Source organism: Xenopus laevis, chromosome 8S (assembly GCF_017654675.1).
Source record: "Xenopus laevis strain J_2021 chromosome 8S, Xenopus_laevis_v10.1, whole genome shotgun sequence".
In the NCBI taxonomy this organism is placed as follows: Eukaryota; Metazoa; Chordata; class Amphibia; order Anura; family Pipidae; genus Xenopus; species Xenopus laevis.
In genome coordinates, this window is record NC_054386.1 from 31,350,576 (window position 1) to 31,370,277 (window position 19,702).

Sequence of the window (19,702 nt, forward strand, 5' to 3'; positions counted from 1 at the left end):
ATATATATATAATAATACAATCAATATCACTGTATCTCTAGTCAATGTTTCCAGTGTGATTATAAGTATAATTAGCCCAACCATTGCCTCAATCTGATTAGGTTTCCATTCGTAACTCGGCAGCAAAGACCTTTCAACTTTGAACTCTGTCATTCACTCTGGGAATTACCTAGAGATTGAAGGTTATATTCATAGTTCTAGTTAAAGACTGTCCACAGTGGTGATGGGCCCTGGGTCACATATTATGTTTTATAAAGTAGAAATGTCCTGTCTCCAATTTGGCCCCTGTCTCCAAAAGAAAATCACTCATTGTCTGCTTTGATCCTGAAATTTCTCATTAGGGCTCATTTTGGGAGGAAAGAAGAGGCTTAGGAGGAATAAGACCCCCCCCAGCGAACATTAAAGGTGACACCAATCTCCTATTTTTAAGTAAAACTGAGAAAAACTTTAAAAAAAAATTCTTCTTTTTAAAGAGATAATATATATCATAAGAGCTATAGAACGGGTGCCATCCAACTCGAGAACACAGTGGGAGTGGCTGCCCCCCTCCCCCGCTGAAAACAACAGGTAAATGGTTATTCATTTATTCCACTTGTTCTTTCAGAGCTCTGTGACTCTTGGCTTTAGAATGGCTAATTCCAAGCAACTTTTCAGTTGGTCTTCTTTATTTATTTTGTATAGTTATTATAATTATTTGCCTTCTTCGTCTGACTCTTTCCAGCTTTTCATAATAAAAAAATACAAATAATAATAAAAAAAAATTATAAAAAAAAACAATTGCAAATTGTCTCAGAATATCCCTCTCCATCATACTAAAAGTTTAATTTAAAGGTAAACAACCATGTATTAGCACTTGTGTCTGTATGGCCTTTGTACTGATGGGTGGGAGAGGGGCCCAAAGAACTTTGTTGTATGGGGCCCTGTGATTTCTGATTATCTTTCTATTATCCTTTATTTGAGGCTTTACTTCCCCTTTAAGTAGAGTAATTTTTATAAATTGTAATTTTACAATTGTAGTTCTAAGCAATATCCATTCATTCCTCACTCTCACTGGGTTTATTTGCAATGAAAAGCAGTCTGTCTGTCTGTTTGTTTGTTTGTTTGTCTGTCTGTCTGTACCAGCAGGGCTGATTGGAATTGACACCATATAATATTCCGAAGGTGGAATTAAAGTGATACAAAGATTTGATTGATTGGGAATCCCCCAGCAGGTTTTTCCATGATCCAGAGCCTGCAATTAGGATCCAGTGACAGTGCTGGGAGTGCCTGGGAGAGGAGGAGGAGGAAGGCTGCTGCTTGAGATAAGGGAACTGGGAGAGAGACGTAGAACTGGGAGGGATTTGTGTCTGTTATGAAGTCGGGGATATAAACTCCACTGGGGCACAGGGATTGTTAGTGGAAGCGACAGACATGGCTGACAACATGGAACTCAAGTCCAGGAGGGGAAACCAGGAGTCCAGTAATATCAGTATGTTATTATCCATTATAGTAACTTGTCCCCCTCCCCCCGGCTCTTACCAGCCTTCCCCTTATCCATGTATGTACTGTACTTTATTATATATATGTATATATAGTGCTACCTGTATACATAGTGCTGTACATGCACAGAACGGAGATCTCTGCATACAAGAGCTTACAATCTATGCAGGGATCTTAACACTATGGAGGGAGATGGGATGGACCTTCTAAACTTTATCAGGTCTCCCCCTTTCATCTGGCATGGGTGGCTAATTACACCATGACCAGAAGGGTTAAAAAGTAATTAGACACGATGGGGGGGCTACTTGTAATTTAGGAATCGGCACTAGTCATTGGTGCCAGCAAACCAGCCGCAACAGAATAGCAATAACTATATATAACTATGTATTTGTGTGTGTGAGAGACTTTAGAATGTAAGCTCTTGGGGACAGGGATCTTCCTTCCAGTTGCAGATTTGTGGGCACAGGGTTTTGTTTTGCTGCAGGTCTTGTTGTGTGAATAATATATACGTAGCTTGGTGGGGGCTGACAGACACAAATGCTTCCATCTTGGTGTCTTAGGAATGTTGAGCACTTACATCTATGGTAACCTGCAGTGCTCCAATCATTCCAAACGTGTCCCAGTGGCCTTGGACTGATCCAAGGAATTTCATCTGGGTCAGGGGAGCATGTGAATTTGGCTGCCGTAATGCTTCCTGTTTATATAAATATTTACTTGCAAACTCCAGCGCTGGGGGCACCAGGGTCTTTTTATGGGGGCAGTGCTGGAGTCATTTGTACATAATTGGTGGTGTCATGATACAGGCCTGTAATAGTTAATAAAACAGGCCAAGGTATCATGAGAAATATTTCTACCAGCATCTAAATCAGACACATAACAGGCCTCTTTTCACTATGGTCAGAGGGGTCAGAGCTGTAATTCCCTCCTCCATGCCCTGGCTGATAAGAGCCATTCCATGGGGAGGGGGAAGCCCAAGGAGTGAGAACTTAAAGTTCCCAGCAAGACCCTCAAAGGTGAAGTAAAGGTTACATATAATGTATACTCCAATATATTTATCCTTACAGAACCCAGACCTGTTGTACCAACAGTATAAAAAACTGATGATGGGTTCAAGGCAATTTCATCTTTCCAACGAGTCCAAACATGACTAGGTTTGGTACTCTGTATATTAGATGTGAATATCTGGGCAGGGGCAGGTCACAAAGTATTGATGTTTAGTATCTATGGAATCCCTGAGAGAATTAATAACCAATGAATATAATATCATCTCTCTCCTATGTTCCAATAAGGAGTTATGGTCATTATATTCTTGGTCCAGTTCCTACTCACAGGAGGTCATAAAAACTCAATCTGTGTCCTGCTAGGCCACACCCCCTTACATTCCTGAGGGAGGGGGGAGTGTGCAGTTACCTGATGCCCTGAAATCACTAATAAATAGTCAGCTCTTCTGACTAAACTTTGGATTTACTTTGGAGGACCAATTGCGATTGGAAGTTATCCCGTTTGTTTCCCCTTGCCTCCAGGACCAGGAATTCCATATCTTTGGAGTTAAGTATAGGTTTTCCATGTTTTCCCTTTTATTTTACAACTGTTTGTAATTGCATTATTGAATGTATGTCTCTTTTTGTAACATCTTTTTGTATTTTGCACTGTTATACCTTTTATAATATTAAAGAGAATTTAATAAGATTGTCTTTGATGCTCTAAACGAACCTAGCCTGAAAGAGTGTAACTGTGAGCCTTAACCCTCTGCATACTGAAGTACTTGTTGAGTCAGTAGGAACTAACTGACTATAGTGAGAGAGTGTTAATGAATTGGTGTATTGTGAGTTATTACCTGTTAGAGAGAACAGGGGAATAGTCACATTAGGTTTCTATCGCCTGTGAATGATAGATGGTGGCAGCGAATGAGTTTTGTGGGTGTTGGTTGGTGTTTGGGGTGCTTTTCTGTTAGTCTAACCTGTGTGCAAGGTGGGTGAGAGACTGAGTGAGTGACCCCTGATAGCCACACCTAAAGTCACGTGCGGTTGGAAGTACCGTGTTCGTGACAGATTGGTAGGCAGCGGTGGCATATTTTTTATTTAGAGCATTAGTGCTTGGGTTAAGTCATTAAACCTTGCACTAAAGAACTGTAAATCCTTGCGAGGAGTTTACAGTCTTCAAAGACAAACTCAGTGCATACTATTTTTATTAAGACATACTTGCAAACAGTTTCCCTTCCCTTCTTGTTTTTCTTTTCTATCTTTTATTTTGGCAAAGTGTTGCAAGATGGCAGCATTTTACAAGAGGCAGACCAAGGAGACCCTCATCAATCTCTGTGAGCAAAGAGGAATTGATGCAGCGGACAAATCGAAGGAAATGTTGATTTGTGCCTTGGTGCAACAGGAGCAGCAGAACTACACACCTGAGTCAGGAGACTATGCAACTCAGGATGTCCCAGTGATGAACTCTGTTCCAGGATCCTCTCAGCGAGAGGACAGTTCTAGTTGCAGTGGGCAGGATGACAGGAATTCATCCCTGCAAGCAAATTTGCAATTGTTGGGTTCAGATGACCCCCAGCTGCGTCTTCAGCTCATCCTGCAATATCAACAGGCAGAGAGAGATGCAGCAGCTGCAGCAGAAAGAAAGGCAGAAAGAGATGCAGCAGCAGCAGCAGCAGCAGCAGCAGCTGAAAGGCAAGCAGAGAGGGATGCTGCTACAGCTGAAAGACAGCATCAACTGGAGTTAGTCAAGCTCCAGCAGCAGGGATCACACTCACGGTCCAGTGAGACCCAGGAAGTACGCCCTTTAATAAACTCTGTGGATAAATTTCCAGTTATGGATAAAGATGGTGACTTGGATACCTTTTTGCGGTGCTTTGAAAGGGCTTGTAGACAGTATCACTTACCCCGTGAGCAATGGGCAAAATATCTCACCCCAGGGTTGAAAGGCAAAGCCCTGGATGCCTTTGTGGACTTACCACCAGAGTTTGATGGGGACTATGATGCTATAAAAAATGCCCTCATCAAAAAGTACCATCTTACACCAGAAGTATACCGCAAAAGATTTAGAACTGTGCAGCGCGGACCTACAGACAGCTACTCTGATGTTGTGAGTAGTCTGAGAACCGCTTTTAGATCCTGGTTGAGAGGACTCTCTGTTACATCATTTCAGTGCCTGGAAGATCTGATGATAAAGGATCAATTTTTGCAGACGTGTCCTATGGAAGTTAAGCAATTCATTATGGACCGCGAGCCCAAAACAGCAGATCAGGCAGCAGAGATAGCAGACACCTATGCTGCAAATAGGATGTCTGACCACCGCAGAACATCTGTACCAAGCTACAAGGAGCGATCAACAGGAGGAACCGCACACAGCAGTCTACAGTCTGGTGAGAATTCATCTCTTGGGGGGTCTGTTGCAGCTGTGGGGCAGAAGGATACCCGCCGATGTTTTTCCTGCAACCAGATGGGCCATGTGAGGACTGACTGTCCACAAAAGAAGGAACCAACTTCACCTGGACAGCCTGTTGTGATGCTCGTGTCTGGTAAGCCTGAGAATCTACATCATCATATGCAGTCTGTGATTGTGGGGGACAAAGTGACTCAGGGACTAAGAGACTCAGGTTCTAATTTTTCTCTGGTGCGTCCAGAGATGATAAACACTGGGGACATTATTCCTGGAAAGACTTTGTCCATAAAGGGAGTGGGTGGGAGCCACCCAAAGGTGCCTGTGGCAAAAGTTTTCTTGGATTGGGGTGCGGGGAGAGGTCTAAGGGAAGTGGGTGTAACTAATGAAATTCCTGTAAATGTCTTGTTGGGGAATGATTTGGGTTACATGATAACTGCTTTTGTGCCCTATGACCAGGTCTCACTAGGTCCAGCCGCGCTGGAGTGTGGCCACCCACCTCAACAGGTAATTGTAAAAAGTACAATGCAGCAAAGTAACTGGGAGGGAGGACTGGGAGGCAGGAGCCAGAGTCAACCAGTGCCTGAACCAGTGTTGTCCCAAAGTAGGGATAAGAAGGGAGAGGGGGAGGAGAGGTTTCCCCTAGGAGTCTCCCTGGTGCAGCCCGGTAGTATACCGGCAGTGAGGGATTTCCAGCGTGTAATCCCTGATCCTGTACCCAAACTGCCTGAGGTCTTGAGTGGAGGTCAGCAGCTACGCCAAGCTCAGGAGTCAGTGCAGAAGCATGAGGGACAGGTGGTTAGGACTCAGAGTAGGGTCCTAGTGGATAGTGCCACTCAGACTGGGGAGAGTGATGGTAGTGGTGGGCCAGGAATAGCCCTCATGCCAGAACCAGTACTGAGGGGGGCTAAGGTGGTCAGTACTAAGGAGGAAAGGCTGACAGTACCAGGAGTTGCTCCCAAGTCAGATAGCAACAAAGTAATTTTTCCAGAAGTCCAGAGTATTAAGGACGAGCCCAGTGGTTTATGCCAACCCAAGACTAAGCAGGTCAGTGGAGACCAGGGTGGCATCAAGGGGGTGGGAGGCCTCCAGCTACTTTCTATGTCTAGGCCCAGGGAATGGGAGATTAGAGATAGGCTGGAGGGCCCCTCAGTGAACAAGGTGGGAGGCCGCCAGCTAGTTTCTATGTCTAGGCCCAGGGAATGGGAGATTAGAGATAGGCTGGAGGGCCCCTCAGTGAACAAGGTGGGAGGAATAGGTCAGATGCCTGAGGAGAGCAGTGATAGACCATTGCCTACTATGCAAACCTGCACTCTGTCCAGAGACAGTGCAGATAGAGGCAAAACGGGAAGTATACCTACATCAAACCAGTCCAGTACCTGGGATTATACTGATACAGCCCTCAAGGAACAAGACTTTAGGCCTGGGAGGTAGCCTGATCCCTCATACTGTATAATATGAATGGATATTTCGATAATGACCTGGCTATGGCTATGGATTTATGTTTTTATTGTGGCAAGGTTAAGAGTGACCTGTAAGTCAATCTCCCCTTGCTCACTCTAAAAAGGGGAGGTGTCATGATACAGGCCTGTAATAGTTAATAAAACAGGCCAAGGTATCATGAGAAATATTTCTACCAGCATCTAAATCAGACACATAACAGGCCTCTTTTCACTATGGTCAGAGGGGTCAGAGCTGTAATTCCCTCCTCCATGCCCTGGCTGATAAGAGCCATTCCATGGGGAGGGGGAAGCCCAAGGAGTGAGAACTTAAAGTTCCCAGCAAGACCCTCAAAGGTGAAGTAAAGGTTACATATAATGTATACTCCAATATATTTATCCTTACAGAACCCAGACCTGTTGTACCAACAGTATAAAAAACTGATGATGGGTTCAAGGCAATTTCATCTTTCCAACGAGTCCAAACATGACTAGGTTTGGTACTCTGTATATTAGATGTGAATATCTGGGCAGGGGCAGGTCACAAAGTATTGATGTTTAGTATCTATGGAATCCCTGAGAGAATTAATAACCAATGAATATAATATCATCTCTCTCCTATGTTCCAATAAGGAGTTATGGTCATTATATTCTTGGTCCAGTTCCTACTCACAGGAGGTCATAAAAACTCAATCTGTGTCCTGCTAGGCCACACCCCCTTACATTCCTGAGGGAGGGGGGAGTGTGCAGTTACCTGATGCCCTGAAATCACTAATAAATAGTCAGCTCTTCTGACTAAACTTTGGATTTACTTTGGAGGACCAATTGCGATTGGAAGTTATCCCGTTTGTTTCCCCTTGCCTCCAGGACCAGGAATTCCATATCTTTGGAGTTAAGTATAGGTTTTCCATGTTTTCCCTTTTATTTTACAACTGTTTGTAATTGCATTATTGAATGTATGTCTCTTTTTGTAACATCTTTTTGTATTTTGCACTGTTATACCTTTTATAATATTAAAGAGAATTTAATAAGATTGTCTTTGATGCTCTAAACGAACCTAGCCTGAAAGAGTGTAACTGTGAGCCTTAACCCTCTGCATACTGAAGTACTTGTTGAGTCAGTAGGAACTAACTGACTATAGTGAGAGAGTGTTAATGAATTGGTGTATTGTGAGTTATTACCTGTTAGAGAGAACAGGGGAATAGTCACATTAGGTTTCTATCGCCTGTGAATGATAGATGGTGGCAGCGAATGAGTTTTGTGGGTGTTGGTTGGTGTTTGGGGTGCTTTTCTGTTAGTCTAACCTGTGTGCAAGGTGGGTGAGAGACTGAGTGAGTGACCCCTGATAGCCACACCTAAAGTCACGTGCGGTTGGAAGTACCGTGTTCGTGACAGGTGGTTACAGTGATGGCTGCCCAATAACTATGTTTATTTAACATAGATACAGCGTAATGTACCCCTACTGCAAATATATAAGGATATTAGAAGTAGGGGGCGCATTACAGTATGTAGAGGTGGTGCTTATAGTAACAGTGGGATAATAGTCTCTGGAAAGGGAGTGTGACTGTGGGATAGCAGGTATAGTAGGGAGAGATGGTGTCTATAGTAACAGTGGGATAATAGTCTCTGGGAAGGGGGTGTGACTGTGGCATAGTAGGGAGAGATGGTGCCTATAGTAACAGTGGGATAATAGTTTCTGGGAAGGGAGTGTGACTGTGGGATAGCAGGTATAGTAGGGAGAGATGGTGCCTATAGTAACAGTGGGATAAAAGTCTCTGGGAAGGGAGTGTGACTGTGGGATAGCAGGTATAGTAGGGAGAGATGGTGTCTATAGTAACAGTGGGATAATAGTCTCTGGGAAGGGAGTGTGACTGTGGGATAGCAGGTATAGTAGGGAGAGATGGTGTCTATAGTAACAGGGGGATAATAGTTTCTAGGAAGGGAGTGTGACTGTGGGATAGCAGGTATAGTAGGGAGAGATGGTGCCTATAGTAGCAGTGGGATAATAGTCTCTGGGAAGGGAGTGTGACTGTGGCATAGCAGGTATAGTAGGGAGAGATGGTGCCTATAGTAACAGTGGGATAATAGTTTCTGGGAAGGGAGTGTGACTGTGGGATAGCAGGTATAGTAGGGAGAGATGGTGTCTATAGTAACAGGGGGATAATAGTTTCTAGGAAGGGAGTGTGACTGTGGGATAGCAGGTATAGTAGGGAGAGATGGTGCCAATAGTAGCAGTGGGATAATAGTCTCTGGGAAGGGAGTGTGACTGTGGCATAGCAGGTATAGTAGGGAGAGATGGTGCCTATAGTAACAGTGGGGTAATAGTTTCTGGGAAGGGAGTGTGACTGTGGGATAGCAGGTATAGTAGGGAGAGATGGTGCCTATAGTAGCAGTGGGATAATAGTCTCTGGGAAGGGAGTGTGACTGTGGCATAGCAGGTATAGTAGGGAGAGATGGTGCCTATAGTAACAGTGGGGTAATAGTTTCTGGGAAGGGAGTGTGACTGTGGGATAGCAGGTATAGTAGGTAGAGATGGTGCCTATAGTAACAGTGGGATAATAGTTTCTGGGAAGGGAGTGTGACTGTGGGATAGCAGGTATAGTAGGGAGAGATGGTGCCTATAGTAACAGTGGGATAAAAGTCTCTGGGAAGGGAGTGTGACTGTGGGATAGCAGGTAAAGTAGGGAGAGATGGTGTCTATAGTAACAGGGGGATAATAGTTTCTGGGAAGAGAGTGTGGCTGTGGGATAGCAGGTATAGTAGGGAGAGATGGTGCCTATAGTAGCAGTGGGATAATAGCCTCTGTGAAAGGAGTGTGGCTCTGGGAAGGGAGACCCCTCGCCCTTTGGTCTGTAACTTGAGTACACTTCGTGTATGAATGTCTGTTTTATCAAGCTGAGTCCCATTTATATCCATAGCCTGCGGAAAGGAAGATAATGTGTCATTTACTTATCAGAGGAGTGTCAGCCTTTTATTGCGCTCCAATATAAATGTAATGCCAGTGCAAGAAATGCTTTAGCTTTTTGTTTCCTTCAGCACCTTGTAGACTAGTTGCCCCACAATATCTGCACCTTTGTAAAGATGGCGACAGTAGGAATAGATGGAGAAGATACAACCAATAGAGCAAAAGGAGACAGCAGGGAAAGATAGTCACAATAATGCTAGATTGAGTCAGTAGGACAAGATGAAGTATGCAGGACAAGATGGAAACAGTAGAATGAGATGGAGACTGTCGGACAAGATGGTAAAGCTGGCAAAAGTAGAACAAGATGGACACATTGGATCAAAAAAGGGGACAGTAGGTAATGGCAGTAGGACAAGGTGGCGATGGTAGGTCAAGATAGAGTCAAATAGGTAAGATAGTAACAGTAGATGAAGACAGTAAGGCAAGAATGGAGACAGAACAAGAAAGAGATAGTAGGACAGGTTGGAGACCATATGACCTATGACATATGACAGACTAAATGGATACTGTTGGTCAAGAAGATGAAGGTGCAACAAGATGGTGATAGAAGGGCAAGAAGGACCCTTGGTCTATTCTGCTTGTATCTTTTTCTGGCTCAAGCTCCATAACAAGGTTACCAACCAGCAATAGATCTTGCCTCTTAGGAACACAGGACTCTGCTTTCGGTTAGTGCCTATGTCATTGTAATTATCATGTGTTTTACTGGCATTTGACTTCCACTTCCCCAGCAGGGCTGTGCCTATAGGAGAAACAGACCTTGCAGCTGCTGGAGGGCAGTCATTGCACTTGCAGTATCTGGCTGTCCCTTTTTGTTCTCTGGTTCTCAGTTTAAACAATTTATCAGAAGTGGCTTCTCCTCCATCGTCTTTTATTCAGCTGGTTTCTGCCACATTGTTTCCAGAGACAGAACCAATAGTGCAGAGGAGATAAACAGCCAACCAGACACTGCTGTCAACTGCAATGGCATTTGTACAGAACTATTACCAGGAAAGTGAGGAATTGATGGATACCGGGAGATTGCTGTTCTTTTATAGTGGAACATTTTCTTTTTATAGGGGTTTTAAAGAAGCAGAAGTCTGTTCAGCAGGCAGTGCCAGTGACGGAATAAGGCAGGAGTATTATGTCAGTAATCACATGGAGGCTTCTTGGCAACGTTTCATTAGTGCTTGAGAGCTGCTCTGGAGCTTTATTCTATAAACAAACTTTCTCCCTAATGAGTTTTTGTTCCTGTCAACAGCAGCAGTGTTGTTGCTTTCTCTTATGTTGCTTTCTAACCCGAGAAACACAGCCATTCCCTGGGGAGGAAGATACCCCATCTCTGGGTTTCTGTTCTTTACACCTTTGTGACTGTACCCTTTAATTATCCTTTGTTTATACTGGACAAAATGCACTTTGCTCAGAGTTTGTTGTTCATTGGTTTCAGTTCCTGCCGCAGCCCCTAATGCAATTAAATATCTCAACAGCCGGAGAGGATAGGAATATTTTATCATTAGTAGTCGGGCTGTGACAGTGCAACAACTCCTGCTTCATGGCATAATTGTCTTCATCATCTATATCAGCTGGTAGATTGTGTATTAGCTAACCCAATGACAGGACCGTAAATCATACAGTATGTTGCAGTAGGAAGAGGTTGAGGGTGAATGTTTCTTGCGGCTGTAGGATGTAAGGATGTGGCTTCTCAATGGCTCTGCTTGCAGCTTTGGGAAGAGGGAGGCTCAGCTGGTCATTCTGAACCAATCCATTGTAACTTTTATATGGTGGCGACAGTTTAGAACTGCTGTCCTAACCCTGTGACCACTTCTGTAGGTCACAGGGTGAAGACAGCAGTTCTAAACTGATGCAGTACATCTTGTTTGGCAAAAAGCCTTTGTTCCAAAAAGTGCCAAAGTTCCCCTTTAAAGGTTAATATTTCTATTGCTAGTTTTTAGAAAGAAACCATTAACCCCGCGACACATGGGTCTGTCTATCTGATGCCCCATAGAATTCTGGGAGATATAATTCAGTTAGAATTAATGTGATAATGCCGGTGACTCACCCAATTACCCTGCTCTGTAAATCAGGCTGCAAATGTACCATCCTGCTGTGCATAAAAAACACAAGACAAGAAAAGACATGTGATGTGGCTTTTATAATTCTACTCTGTTGCCCTCCTTGGACCACAAGGGGGTGACTGAACAAAACCACCTGCTCTAGGTTGTAAGGAACCTGTAAGGATCCCAACTTAAATGTCAATGCTGACCACATGGTATAAGAGCTTAGTTGCAATTCTAGATAGCCTCAAAAACATGGCCTTGACTACCTTCTGGACAAAGTGAGTCAAAGTGAGGACTGGACTATAAGATTGTAAGCTTTGCAGGACAGGGCTTGGTGCGGAGGAATAATAAGTTCTGGGACTTTGGGACTAATTCTTTGTCTGCACCCAGTGATCCCTGCTGTAGGTAAGGGTGTCACTTGTTGCTGTCATGTGCAGTGCTGGGAAAATCCCTGCTGAGTTGTGATTGGACATAAGCTTGTGGTAATTGCCCCTAGCTAGGGACAACAACCTGATAAGCACATTGCTTTCCTAAGATAATATTTATATATCATAGTTGCAATGTAGATAAGGTTTGAAAAGAAAAAAAAGTCACCTCTATAAGGTTCAACATTTAGTCCTTAGTTTGCTCCCAGCATCGCACAGTCACTCCTGAGCATTCACTATTTTGAGCAAGATGGTGCCAGATGTATATAAAATGCTATGATCCTGTTCTGGAGAGAAGGGATGTTCCATGCACAAATTATCTGAAAAAAGAATACAAATACACCATGTTGATAGGAAACAATACAAACAATTGTGCAATGTTTTCTGTATTATGGGCCAGCCAAGCCTAACTGCCAGATGGGTGTTTACAATAAATAAATCAGGTTTTCCTTACACTCTACTTTCTGGTCTGGCGATGGGGACTCCTTCGCTGTATACTTTTGGTTCCTTAGTCACCGTGGTGTGACATTACCATTAGTAAGAGGAGGGTAACTGTGCTATGGGTTTGCTTTGCTCTTCAGACTAACCCAAAACTGGAAGGGTTGGGTCTCTGTCCCTTTAGCACTGTATAAAGAAGGGAAAGAATGATCCATATAAAGCCTGATTTCTCATTGGAAAAGAAACTTGCATATATAATGAGCCCCACCCCCCATGCCACTGCTTCTTTCATGGATGCAGGGCCGGATTTACATAACGGTCTTCCCTAGGCCCACTGTCATTCATCGCCCCTGTCCCCTCCCTTTTATTTGCTCAAATTTTCATCATCGGGACCGGAGCAATGGGGATTGGCGCACAGGAAATTTAAAAAAAACGATCATATCTCCTGCTTATCCCCAGTGTTTCTGAACCAATGTGGGTGTGGTTGGGCAGCATGCCGCCCCCCTAAAATCCTGCCGCCATAGGCCCGGGCCTTGGTGTCCTCTCCACAAATCCGGGCCTGCATGGATGCTGCTGCAGTATTAGTGTCAAGGGGTATCACCAAAGCTTTACCTGGTCACTAATTGAAAAAGCCCAACTGATGTTCTACTATGGAGACAATATTTTGATGGGTGCCTGGAGATTAACCAATCAGACTCACACTCCTTCCCTGCTTATGTGATGCAGAAGGAAGCAGCTAATAGAGCATTAAATGAATGAAGGCTAAAAAGTGTTTGTCCATAAAATGTTCCTGCTGGAGACGTACAAAGGGACAGACACAGGAAACGGGGCTTTTATCGTGATTAAACAAATCCATTATGAAAGGGCTCTTCACCCACAATGCCCTTGGGCATATCTTCCAGCATAAAAGCCTGCTAAATAAATCAGGAATCTCAGATTTCAAATAATAACCGAGGAACCCTAATGCTTAAGCACACGGGCGAGTTGGACCTGACCCAAATGGAAATGGATATATTTCTACTGAAAGGGTTGAGGTTCTTCTGTTGTACAGCGCTGCAGAATATGTTGGTGCTTTAAAGTCTATGGTTTATAGACCTATGGAGGAGTTGATGATCTTTAAGCGGTAACTAAACTCTGAGTATCTGTTGCAGCTGTTTCGGAAGGAGGGCTCGGATGCTGCGGCTGGTTTTTGGTCATTTTGTCCTTCTTCTTCACGATCCTCACCTTCCCCATATCAATATGGATGTGCATAAAGGTAAGGTGGCAATAACCCTTGCAGCAGAGAAGCTGCCATACTGCTTGGCTCACACATATCTTCCATAGACCGTTTATGAACAGCGCCCCTGGTGGCTGTTGCTATTGGTGGCGTGACATCTCCTCTCCAATAATATTTTAAATATATACAGTAGATTAGGCATCAACAATGCCAACAGACTGTAGCACTTCTCTTTGGAGAACCCTCCCTTTTAGAGGGGAGTAAAATACAATGGGGGGGGGGCTGACTGAAACTAACCTGGGCTTTATCATTACAGATTGTAAAGGAATACGAGCGAGCTATCATTTTCAGACTTGGACGAATCCTCCGCGGAGGAGCAAAGGGACCAGGTCAGTATTCCCTACTTTGACTCCGACCAATTATGTAGACACTTGCTTTCATGATTTTAGCTGCACTAGACATGTCAAAGCTCACTGTTGATTGGGTACAAGCTCAAACTACTACCCATTGCCTCTAATTCTCCCTGTCAATTTCCTAGGTCTGTTCTTTGTTCTCCCCTGCACCGATAGCTTCATCAAGGTGGACATTAGAACCATTTCATTTGACATCCCTCCCCAAGAGGTAACCATCCCTGTCCAATTGTGCCCAAACCCTAAACATCACTACACCAGCAACACAGCCAATGTCATTTGATTTGTGTTCCAAAAATAAGTAATTATTTTCTATTGCATTTTACCTTTAGATCCTGACAAAGGACTCTGTCACCGTTAGCGTGGATGGTGTTGTCTACTACCGAGTCAATAATGCTACACTGGCAGTGGCAAATATCACCAACGCAGACTCTGCCACCCGTCTCCTGGCTCAGACCACTTTGAGAAACGTCTTGGGGACCAAAAACCTGTCCCAAATCCTCTCTGATAGAGAAGAGATTGCCCATAACATGCAGGTAAGTGGCACTGACCTGTGGTATGGAGAAATAAGGAATGTAGAACATAAGAACGTTCTATTATTTCACATTGTGCCTTTATATGGGCACAGATATCCTTATCATTTACAGTAGGGGGTACATTATCCCTTATAATACATGAGGGATACTCAGAGTTCCCTGTATAACTCAGCCTGCAGCCTTGTGCCTTTATATGGTCACAGAACCCCTCAGTGACTTCTAATATCCTTATCATTTACAGTGGGGGGTACACCCAATACATCTCTTCTATGGCTAAATGTTTTTGGTTTCCATTTCAAGGCCACCCTGGATCTTGCAACAGACGACTGGGGTATCAAGGTGGAGCGAGTAGAGATTAAGGACGTGAAGCTACCCATTCAGTTGCAGAGAGCGATGGCGGCAGAAGCAGAGGCTGCAAGGGAAGCCCGAGCCAAGGTAATGCCCACACAAACCAACATACGGGTGCTACTGCTGTACCCAAATGGCATTGTGATGACTCCCTTTGTACAGGAAATGAGTCCGTGAAGCCGGGAAATATTTCTAGAAAACGACTGCTGTGTGTGAAGGCGCAAAACCTGGAAACATTCCATGGGCATCAATTAGTCAATCAGTACAATCGGTGCAGTTCCATGATCCACCCTATAGGAGGCAGTAGTGAACTCCCTCTTAAAACAGCAGGATGCCAACGCACCCTGTTCTGCCCTAACCACCCCCCATCATGCACCTTGCTCGGCCTAAAGTTGTACTTATTGGGGGATCTTGGTTGGACCACTGTCGTGAGAAAAACCTAATGTGGGTAGGGAGGATTTAGTTTGGCCAGACTCTTGGATTCAGCTGACTTCTGAACTGAATCCAGAATTTGATGCCTCCATATTGCAGACACTGAATCACTGAAAGCCTAATAGTAGCAGTCTAAAACTAGAAACCACAAAAAAAAATTTTGATTTGAAAATCCATACAAATTACCTAGAGGAGAAGTCTGAGTAAGTTTACAATCATTTTCAGTTTGGGTTTATATTCCCTTTAATCAAGCAATATGAATTACCCCCAGGTCATAGCAGCAGAGGGTGAGATGAACGCATCCCGTGCCCTGAAAGAAGCCTCCCTGGTCATCTCGGAATCTCCATCTGCCCTTCAGCTGCGCTACCTGCAAACGCTGACCACCATCGCCTCCGAGAAGAACTCAACCATTGTCTTCCCACTGCCCATTGACCTGCTCAACGGACTGATGAATAAATAGATCCTGTCTCATTAGTCTGAGGCTTTTAATGAACCGCCAACTGTAATTAAATGTGATCATTTCCTCTTCTCATCGAGTCTGGTTCTCTGAAACCAGGTTCCATGTCCCAAAATGATTTCAAATACATTTGGATTTTAATTAATGGGTCCTTAACCCTTTCAAAGCTGTTTGTGAATCAATGAATATAATAAATAGACGCTCACAGGTTTTATCCCATTTCTCTGTTACTCACCGGGGGGGTCACTAAGCAGTTTGGTAACATGCTATTTAGGGGTGCAAGAGTCAGAAACCCCCCAGTACTATGGAGGAACTACAACTATGTGTGTGTAAAAGCAGAAAGCTACTTCATTATAAAATAGTGTAATTATTTCTTGTACAGGATATAACTCTGGAGCAAAGGAAGAAATTACAATTAAGGTGTGAATGTTTATAGATTTCTGGGAGCAGATTACCATGTAAATAAGCTTCACTAGATCTGCACCAAGTTCTCTTACACAAGTTCTACTTTGCACTCTCAGTCGGCACAGTCGTGTGTGTTACTTTAATTTAGGAATTGTTTTGTTTTTAATGAATTGCACTATATTTTTGTATCATTGAACCAAATAAATACTCTCTTTAACTGTGCCCTGAGCCGGCCAGTCTGTTCTAGGCGAGTCACTGCAGGGTAAAGAGAGATCCTGTCCTAGGTTGCCTAATGACATTCTCTGTTATGCACTCCAGCCTCAAAGGGACACCAGACTGGGAGGTAATAATATTAGTCTAAACTGTGGGAGAAGGGGGCACAAAGATTGGGGGGGGTAGTTGGGAGTAGGTGGAGAAGCCACAAAGACTGTGGTAGAAATAGGGACAGGTTGGAGAGGGCAGAGACTGGGGTAGAAGTAGAGAGGAGGTAGAGGGCACAGAGTAGAGTAGAGTAGGGAGAAGGTGGAGAGGGCACAGAGACTGGGGTAGAAGTACAGAGGAGCTAGATGTCACAGAGTGTAGTAGGATCAGGGAGGAGGTGGAGAAGGCACAGAGACTGGGGTAGGCAAAGGGAGATAGCGGAGAGGGCACAGAGACTGGAGTAGGCAAAGGAAGGAGGTGGAGAGGGCACAGAGACTGGAGTAGGCAAAGGTGGTGAGAAAATGCACTGGCACACAAGGCAAGTGCAAGCGGGGACAAGCCCTTGTGTGTTTATTATGGAAATGCAACGTTTTGGGGTAGCAACTCCTTTGTCAATCATACAGATCAGTGAGTGCAGCACCTATTTAACACCCCACACATAATTCACAAACATAAAAAGCGGGATACATTTTCAGTGCTAAGGAGCCACCCTCAAGGGATGATACAATGCCAAAAAACCTATTAAATAAGTTTGTAAAGTCCATTGCACACCACTAGTGCCTAATAATTCCAAACAGGAGATTCCTCCAGATAAAGCAAAACATCATTTTGTCCAAAGATACTGTGACGGGTTTGCAATTATGTCTTAAGCAATTCTGATAAAACAAAATATTTTTATCCTGGAACTAAAATTCATTGCAATGTGTAACAAAAACAGGAGAACAGTATCAATCTAAAAAGTTTTATCTTTCCCCACAGGAAGGGAGGGAGGAAGAAACAGGGAACAATACCTGTCCCTGAAGTATATTACACAATCTGAAAGACATATTTATCTGCTAGGGTGCCTGGATTGTAGTAACCAGATCCAGTAGCACTCCCTCTGTAATAATGTTTTCTTTCTGTCTTGGCCAGGGCCTACAGTATATCCTTTTTGGCACCCCTAGGCCACCTTGATCCTAACACCTGTCCACGAACTCATGCACATGCGGCTGGGTGGCATGTTGCCCCACAAATTTTGCTGCCCTAGGCCCGGCCCTTTGTGGCCTCACCACCATGCGGTGGAGGAAGCAGGCAGGGGTGAACAGGGGCCCACAGCTGCAGGGGGTTTAGTTCTCCTTTAAAAGTAAAGAATTTGTTTTAGAAGGACCATTTCCAACAGTTGGCAAATAAAATTCACCTTAAGGTTAGGAAGATTACTTGCAGCCAAATAGGAGCACATACATTCGATCACCTCCTCATGTGGTATTGATATAAAGAGGTATTTTACATCCAAAGATAAAAGTTACCATCTGTTCAAAAAAAAAAAGTGATGTCTGTAAGGGTAACTTCCCAAGCGATTTCGGCGCGATCCGACGTGCTGCGCAAAAACGCAGGCGTTAAGTTGGATGCGATGAAAAAAAGGTAAGCAACAGGAACGTTGGATGGTGTTGCAGCATACGCCCAATGACACGACTGCCGGACGATGCGTCGGATGAATGCTGAGACTTCATCTGACATTTCCATCTCTTACCTTATTTCCATTGCATCCAATTTGATGCCTGCGTTTTTGCGCAGCACACCGGATCGCGCTAAAATCGCCCGTGGAGTTCTATCCTTAGACAAGGCTTAAAAGTTGGTAAGAACTCTTGCAAATGTACATATCGATAGAAATAGCCAATGGCTGCCATAAGGATCCCACGTTTGACACGAAATGTCTTTCTGGGGGATTCAAAAGGCTCGTGTGGATTTTGGGAAGGAACATCAGGTACCTTGGGGTGAATTTCATCTGTTATCACACCCTCCAGTACTGCAGCATTTAAGAATATATTTAATTAATTCTTTAATCTTTGGGTAGGGTCACTATACAGTTTTTTGTTTTTTTTAATAATCTTTCACATTACCCAATTGGTTTCTATTTCATAATCCACCCTTTTCAAAAGGACAGTGCCACCTCCTTTATCAGCCTTGGTAACAACCACAGCATTATTGTTATACAGTATGCCTGGGATATGTTCAGAAGTATGTTTGTGATTCATTTTATAGATCAAAAGAGGGCACTCCAAACAGCAAGAACACTTTTTTTCAAAAATAAAGTATCACATATGCGAGGTGCAAATAACCCAGGGGTTATTTGCCTTGACAAAGGCTATTGTGCCGAAACGTTGGGGTATTCTCATTTTTTGGCAAAGTGCATCCGTTCCTTGTGGTGTGTTTCTACCTTTTTGCCTTGAACTTACAAAATTGGTGGTATGTACTGTATATACTTGTTAGTACTATTGTGTATAAATTGTCTTGGATAAGATATTGATCTATCTGATGTACATTTTACCGTTATATATCTATATAAAAAATTTTTACCTTATACCACCCTTTGCCTGTATATTATTTAGAGTGTGCAAACCCATCATATGTGATATTGTGATTCATTTTACGACAATTATATTTCCAGTGTAACCACAGCCTTAAACATATCAATGGTATGACAACTGCCAGGTGGAACAAAACTACTTTTAGTTCCCAACTTAATTTTCAAAGCTTTAGTAAAATGATCAGGGGGGCCAAGGCCGGATTTACGTAGCAGGCACCCCTAGGCCTGCTGTCGTTTGTCTCCCCCGTCCTCTCCCTTTCATTCACGCAAATTTTCATCATCAGGACCGGAGCAATGGGGATTAGCGCACGGGAAATGATAAACTATTTTATCTTCTGCGAATCCCCAGTGTTTCTGAACCGTTTTGGGTATGGTTGGCCAGCATGCCGCCCCTAAAATCCTGCCACCCTAGGCCCGGGCCTTGGTCGCTTTTCCACAAATCCGGGCCTAAGGGGGCCACAGGGGGTACGGTTGTACCGTGCCTGGGATTAAAGGGTGGCTCTGCTGCACTTATCTAAATAGCTGGGGCCCCCTTGACTGTGCTGAAGTCGTGAAAAGACCCAAGGCCACAAAAGGAGCCGAAGATGAAGTCATTAAGCCACAAGTTCAGTTCTACTGAACACCAATGTGTTGTTTTTTTTTTTTTTTTAATTTTATTAAACCCCTGACCATAAATATATTATTGTAATACTCTATAGGCCCTTTTATGGGAGGGCCCTGGAACCAATGTTTATAGGGGGGCCCTCACCATCAATGGCTTTTTACAACTTGTGTGGGGATGTTTACCGTTTTTAGCTTTGATGTCGGTGTGGTCTTTAACTGTGGTGTGGACGGGGCCCAGAAAATTTTGTTGTACAGTGCCCCATGATTTCTAATGGCGGCCCTGAAAATGTTCACCCTGCAATGTGCTTTCCTCATCACAAAAATAATGCTTTGAGCTTCGGTGATCTGACAAATTTATAAAG

At 43.8% G+C, this 19,702-nt stretch overlaps 2 protein-coding genes across 2 annotated transcripts; both read left to right on the top strand.

Annotated features, from left to right (window-relative positions):
- The first annotated feature begins 1,394 nt into the window (after positions 1–1,394).
- stom.S (stomatin S homeolog) lies at positions 1,395–16,190 on the top strand. The gene is given in 7 exon segments (NM_001087393.1): positions 1,395–1,468; positions 13,318–13,421; positions 13,699–13,771; positions 13,921–14,003; positions 14,125–14,328; positions 14,629–14,763; positions 15,380–16,190. Coding segments are annotated over 7 exon segments (846 nt in total). The 5' UTR covers positions 1,395–1,410; the 3' UTR covers positions 15,569–16,190.
- Positions 3,634–6,514, top strand: LOC121397686. Its single transcript, XM_041574878.1, has 2 exons — positions 3,634–6,027; positions 6,112–6,514. Exons 1-2 carry the CDS (start codon positions 3,748–3,750, stop codon positions 6,298–6,300), a joined length of 2,469 nt encoding a protein of 822 aa, XP_041430812.1. The 5' UTR covers positions 3,634–3,747; the 3' UTR covers positions 6,301–6,514.
- Positions 16,191–19,702: the final 3,512 nt, after the last annotated feature.

Bases quoted from the DNA above. Each gene is read 5' to 3' on its own strand.
- LOC121397686 (XM_041574878.1), top strand. From the start codon at position 3,748: ATGGCAGCATTTTACAAGAGGCAGACCAAGGAGACCCTCATCAATCTC. The intron at 6,028-6,111 runs GTGGGAGGCCGC...TCAGTGAACAAG, and splicing joins AGGGCCCCTCAGTGAACAAG to GTGGGAGGAATAGGTCAGAT.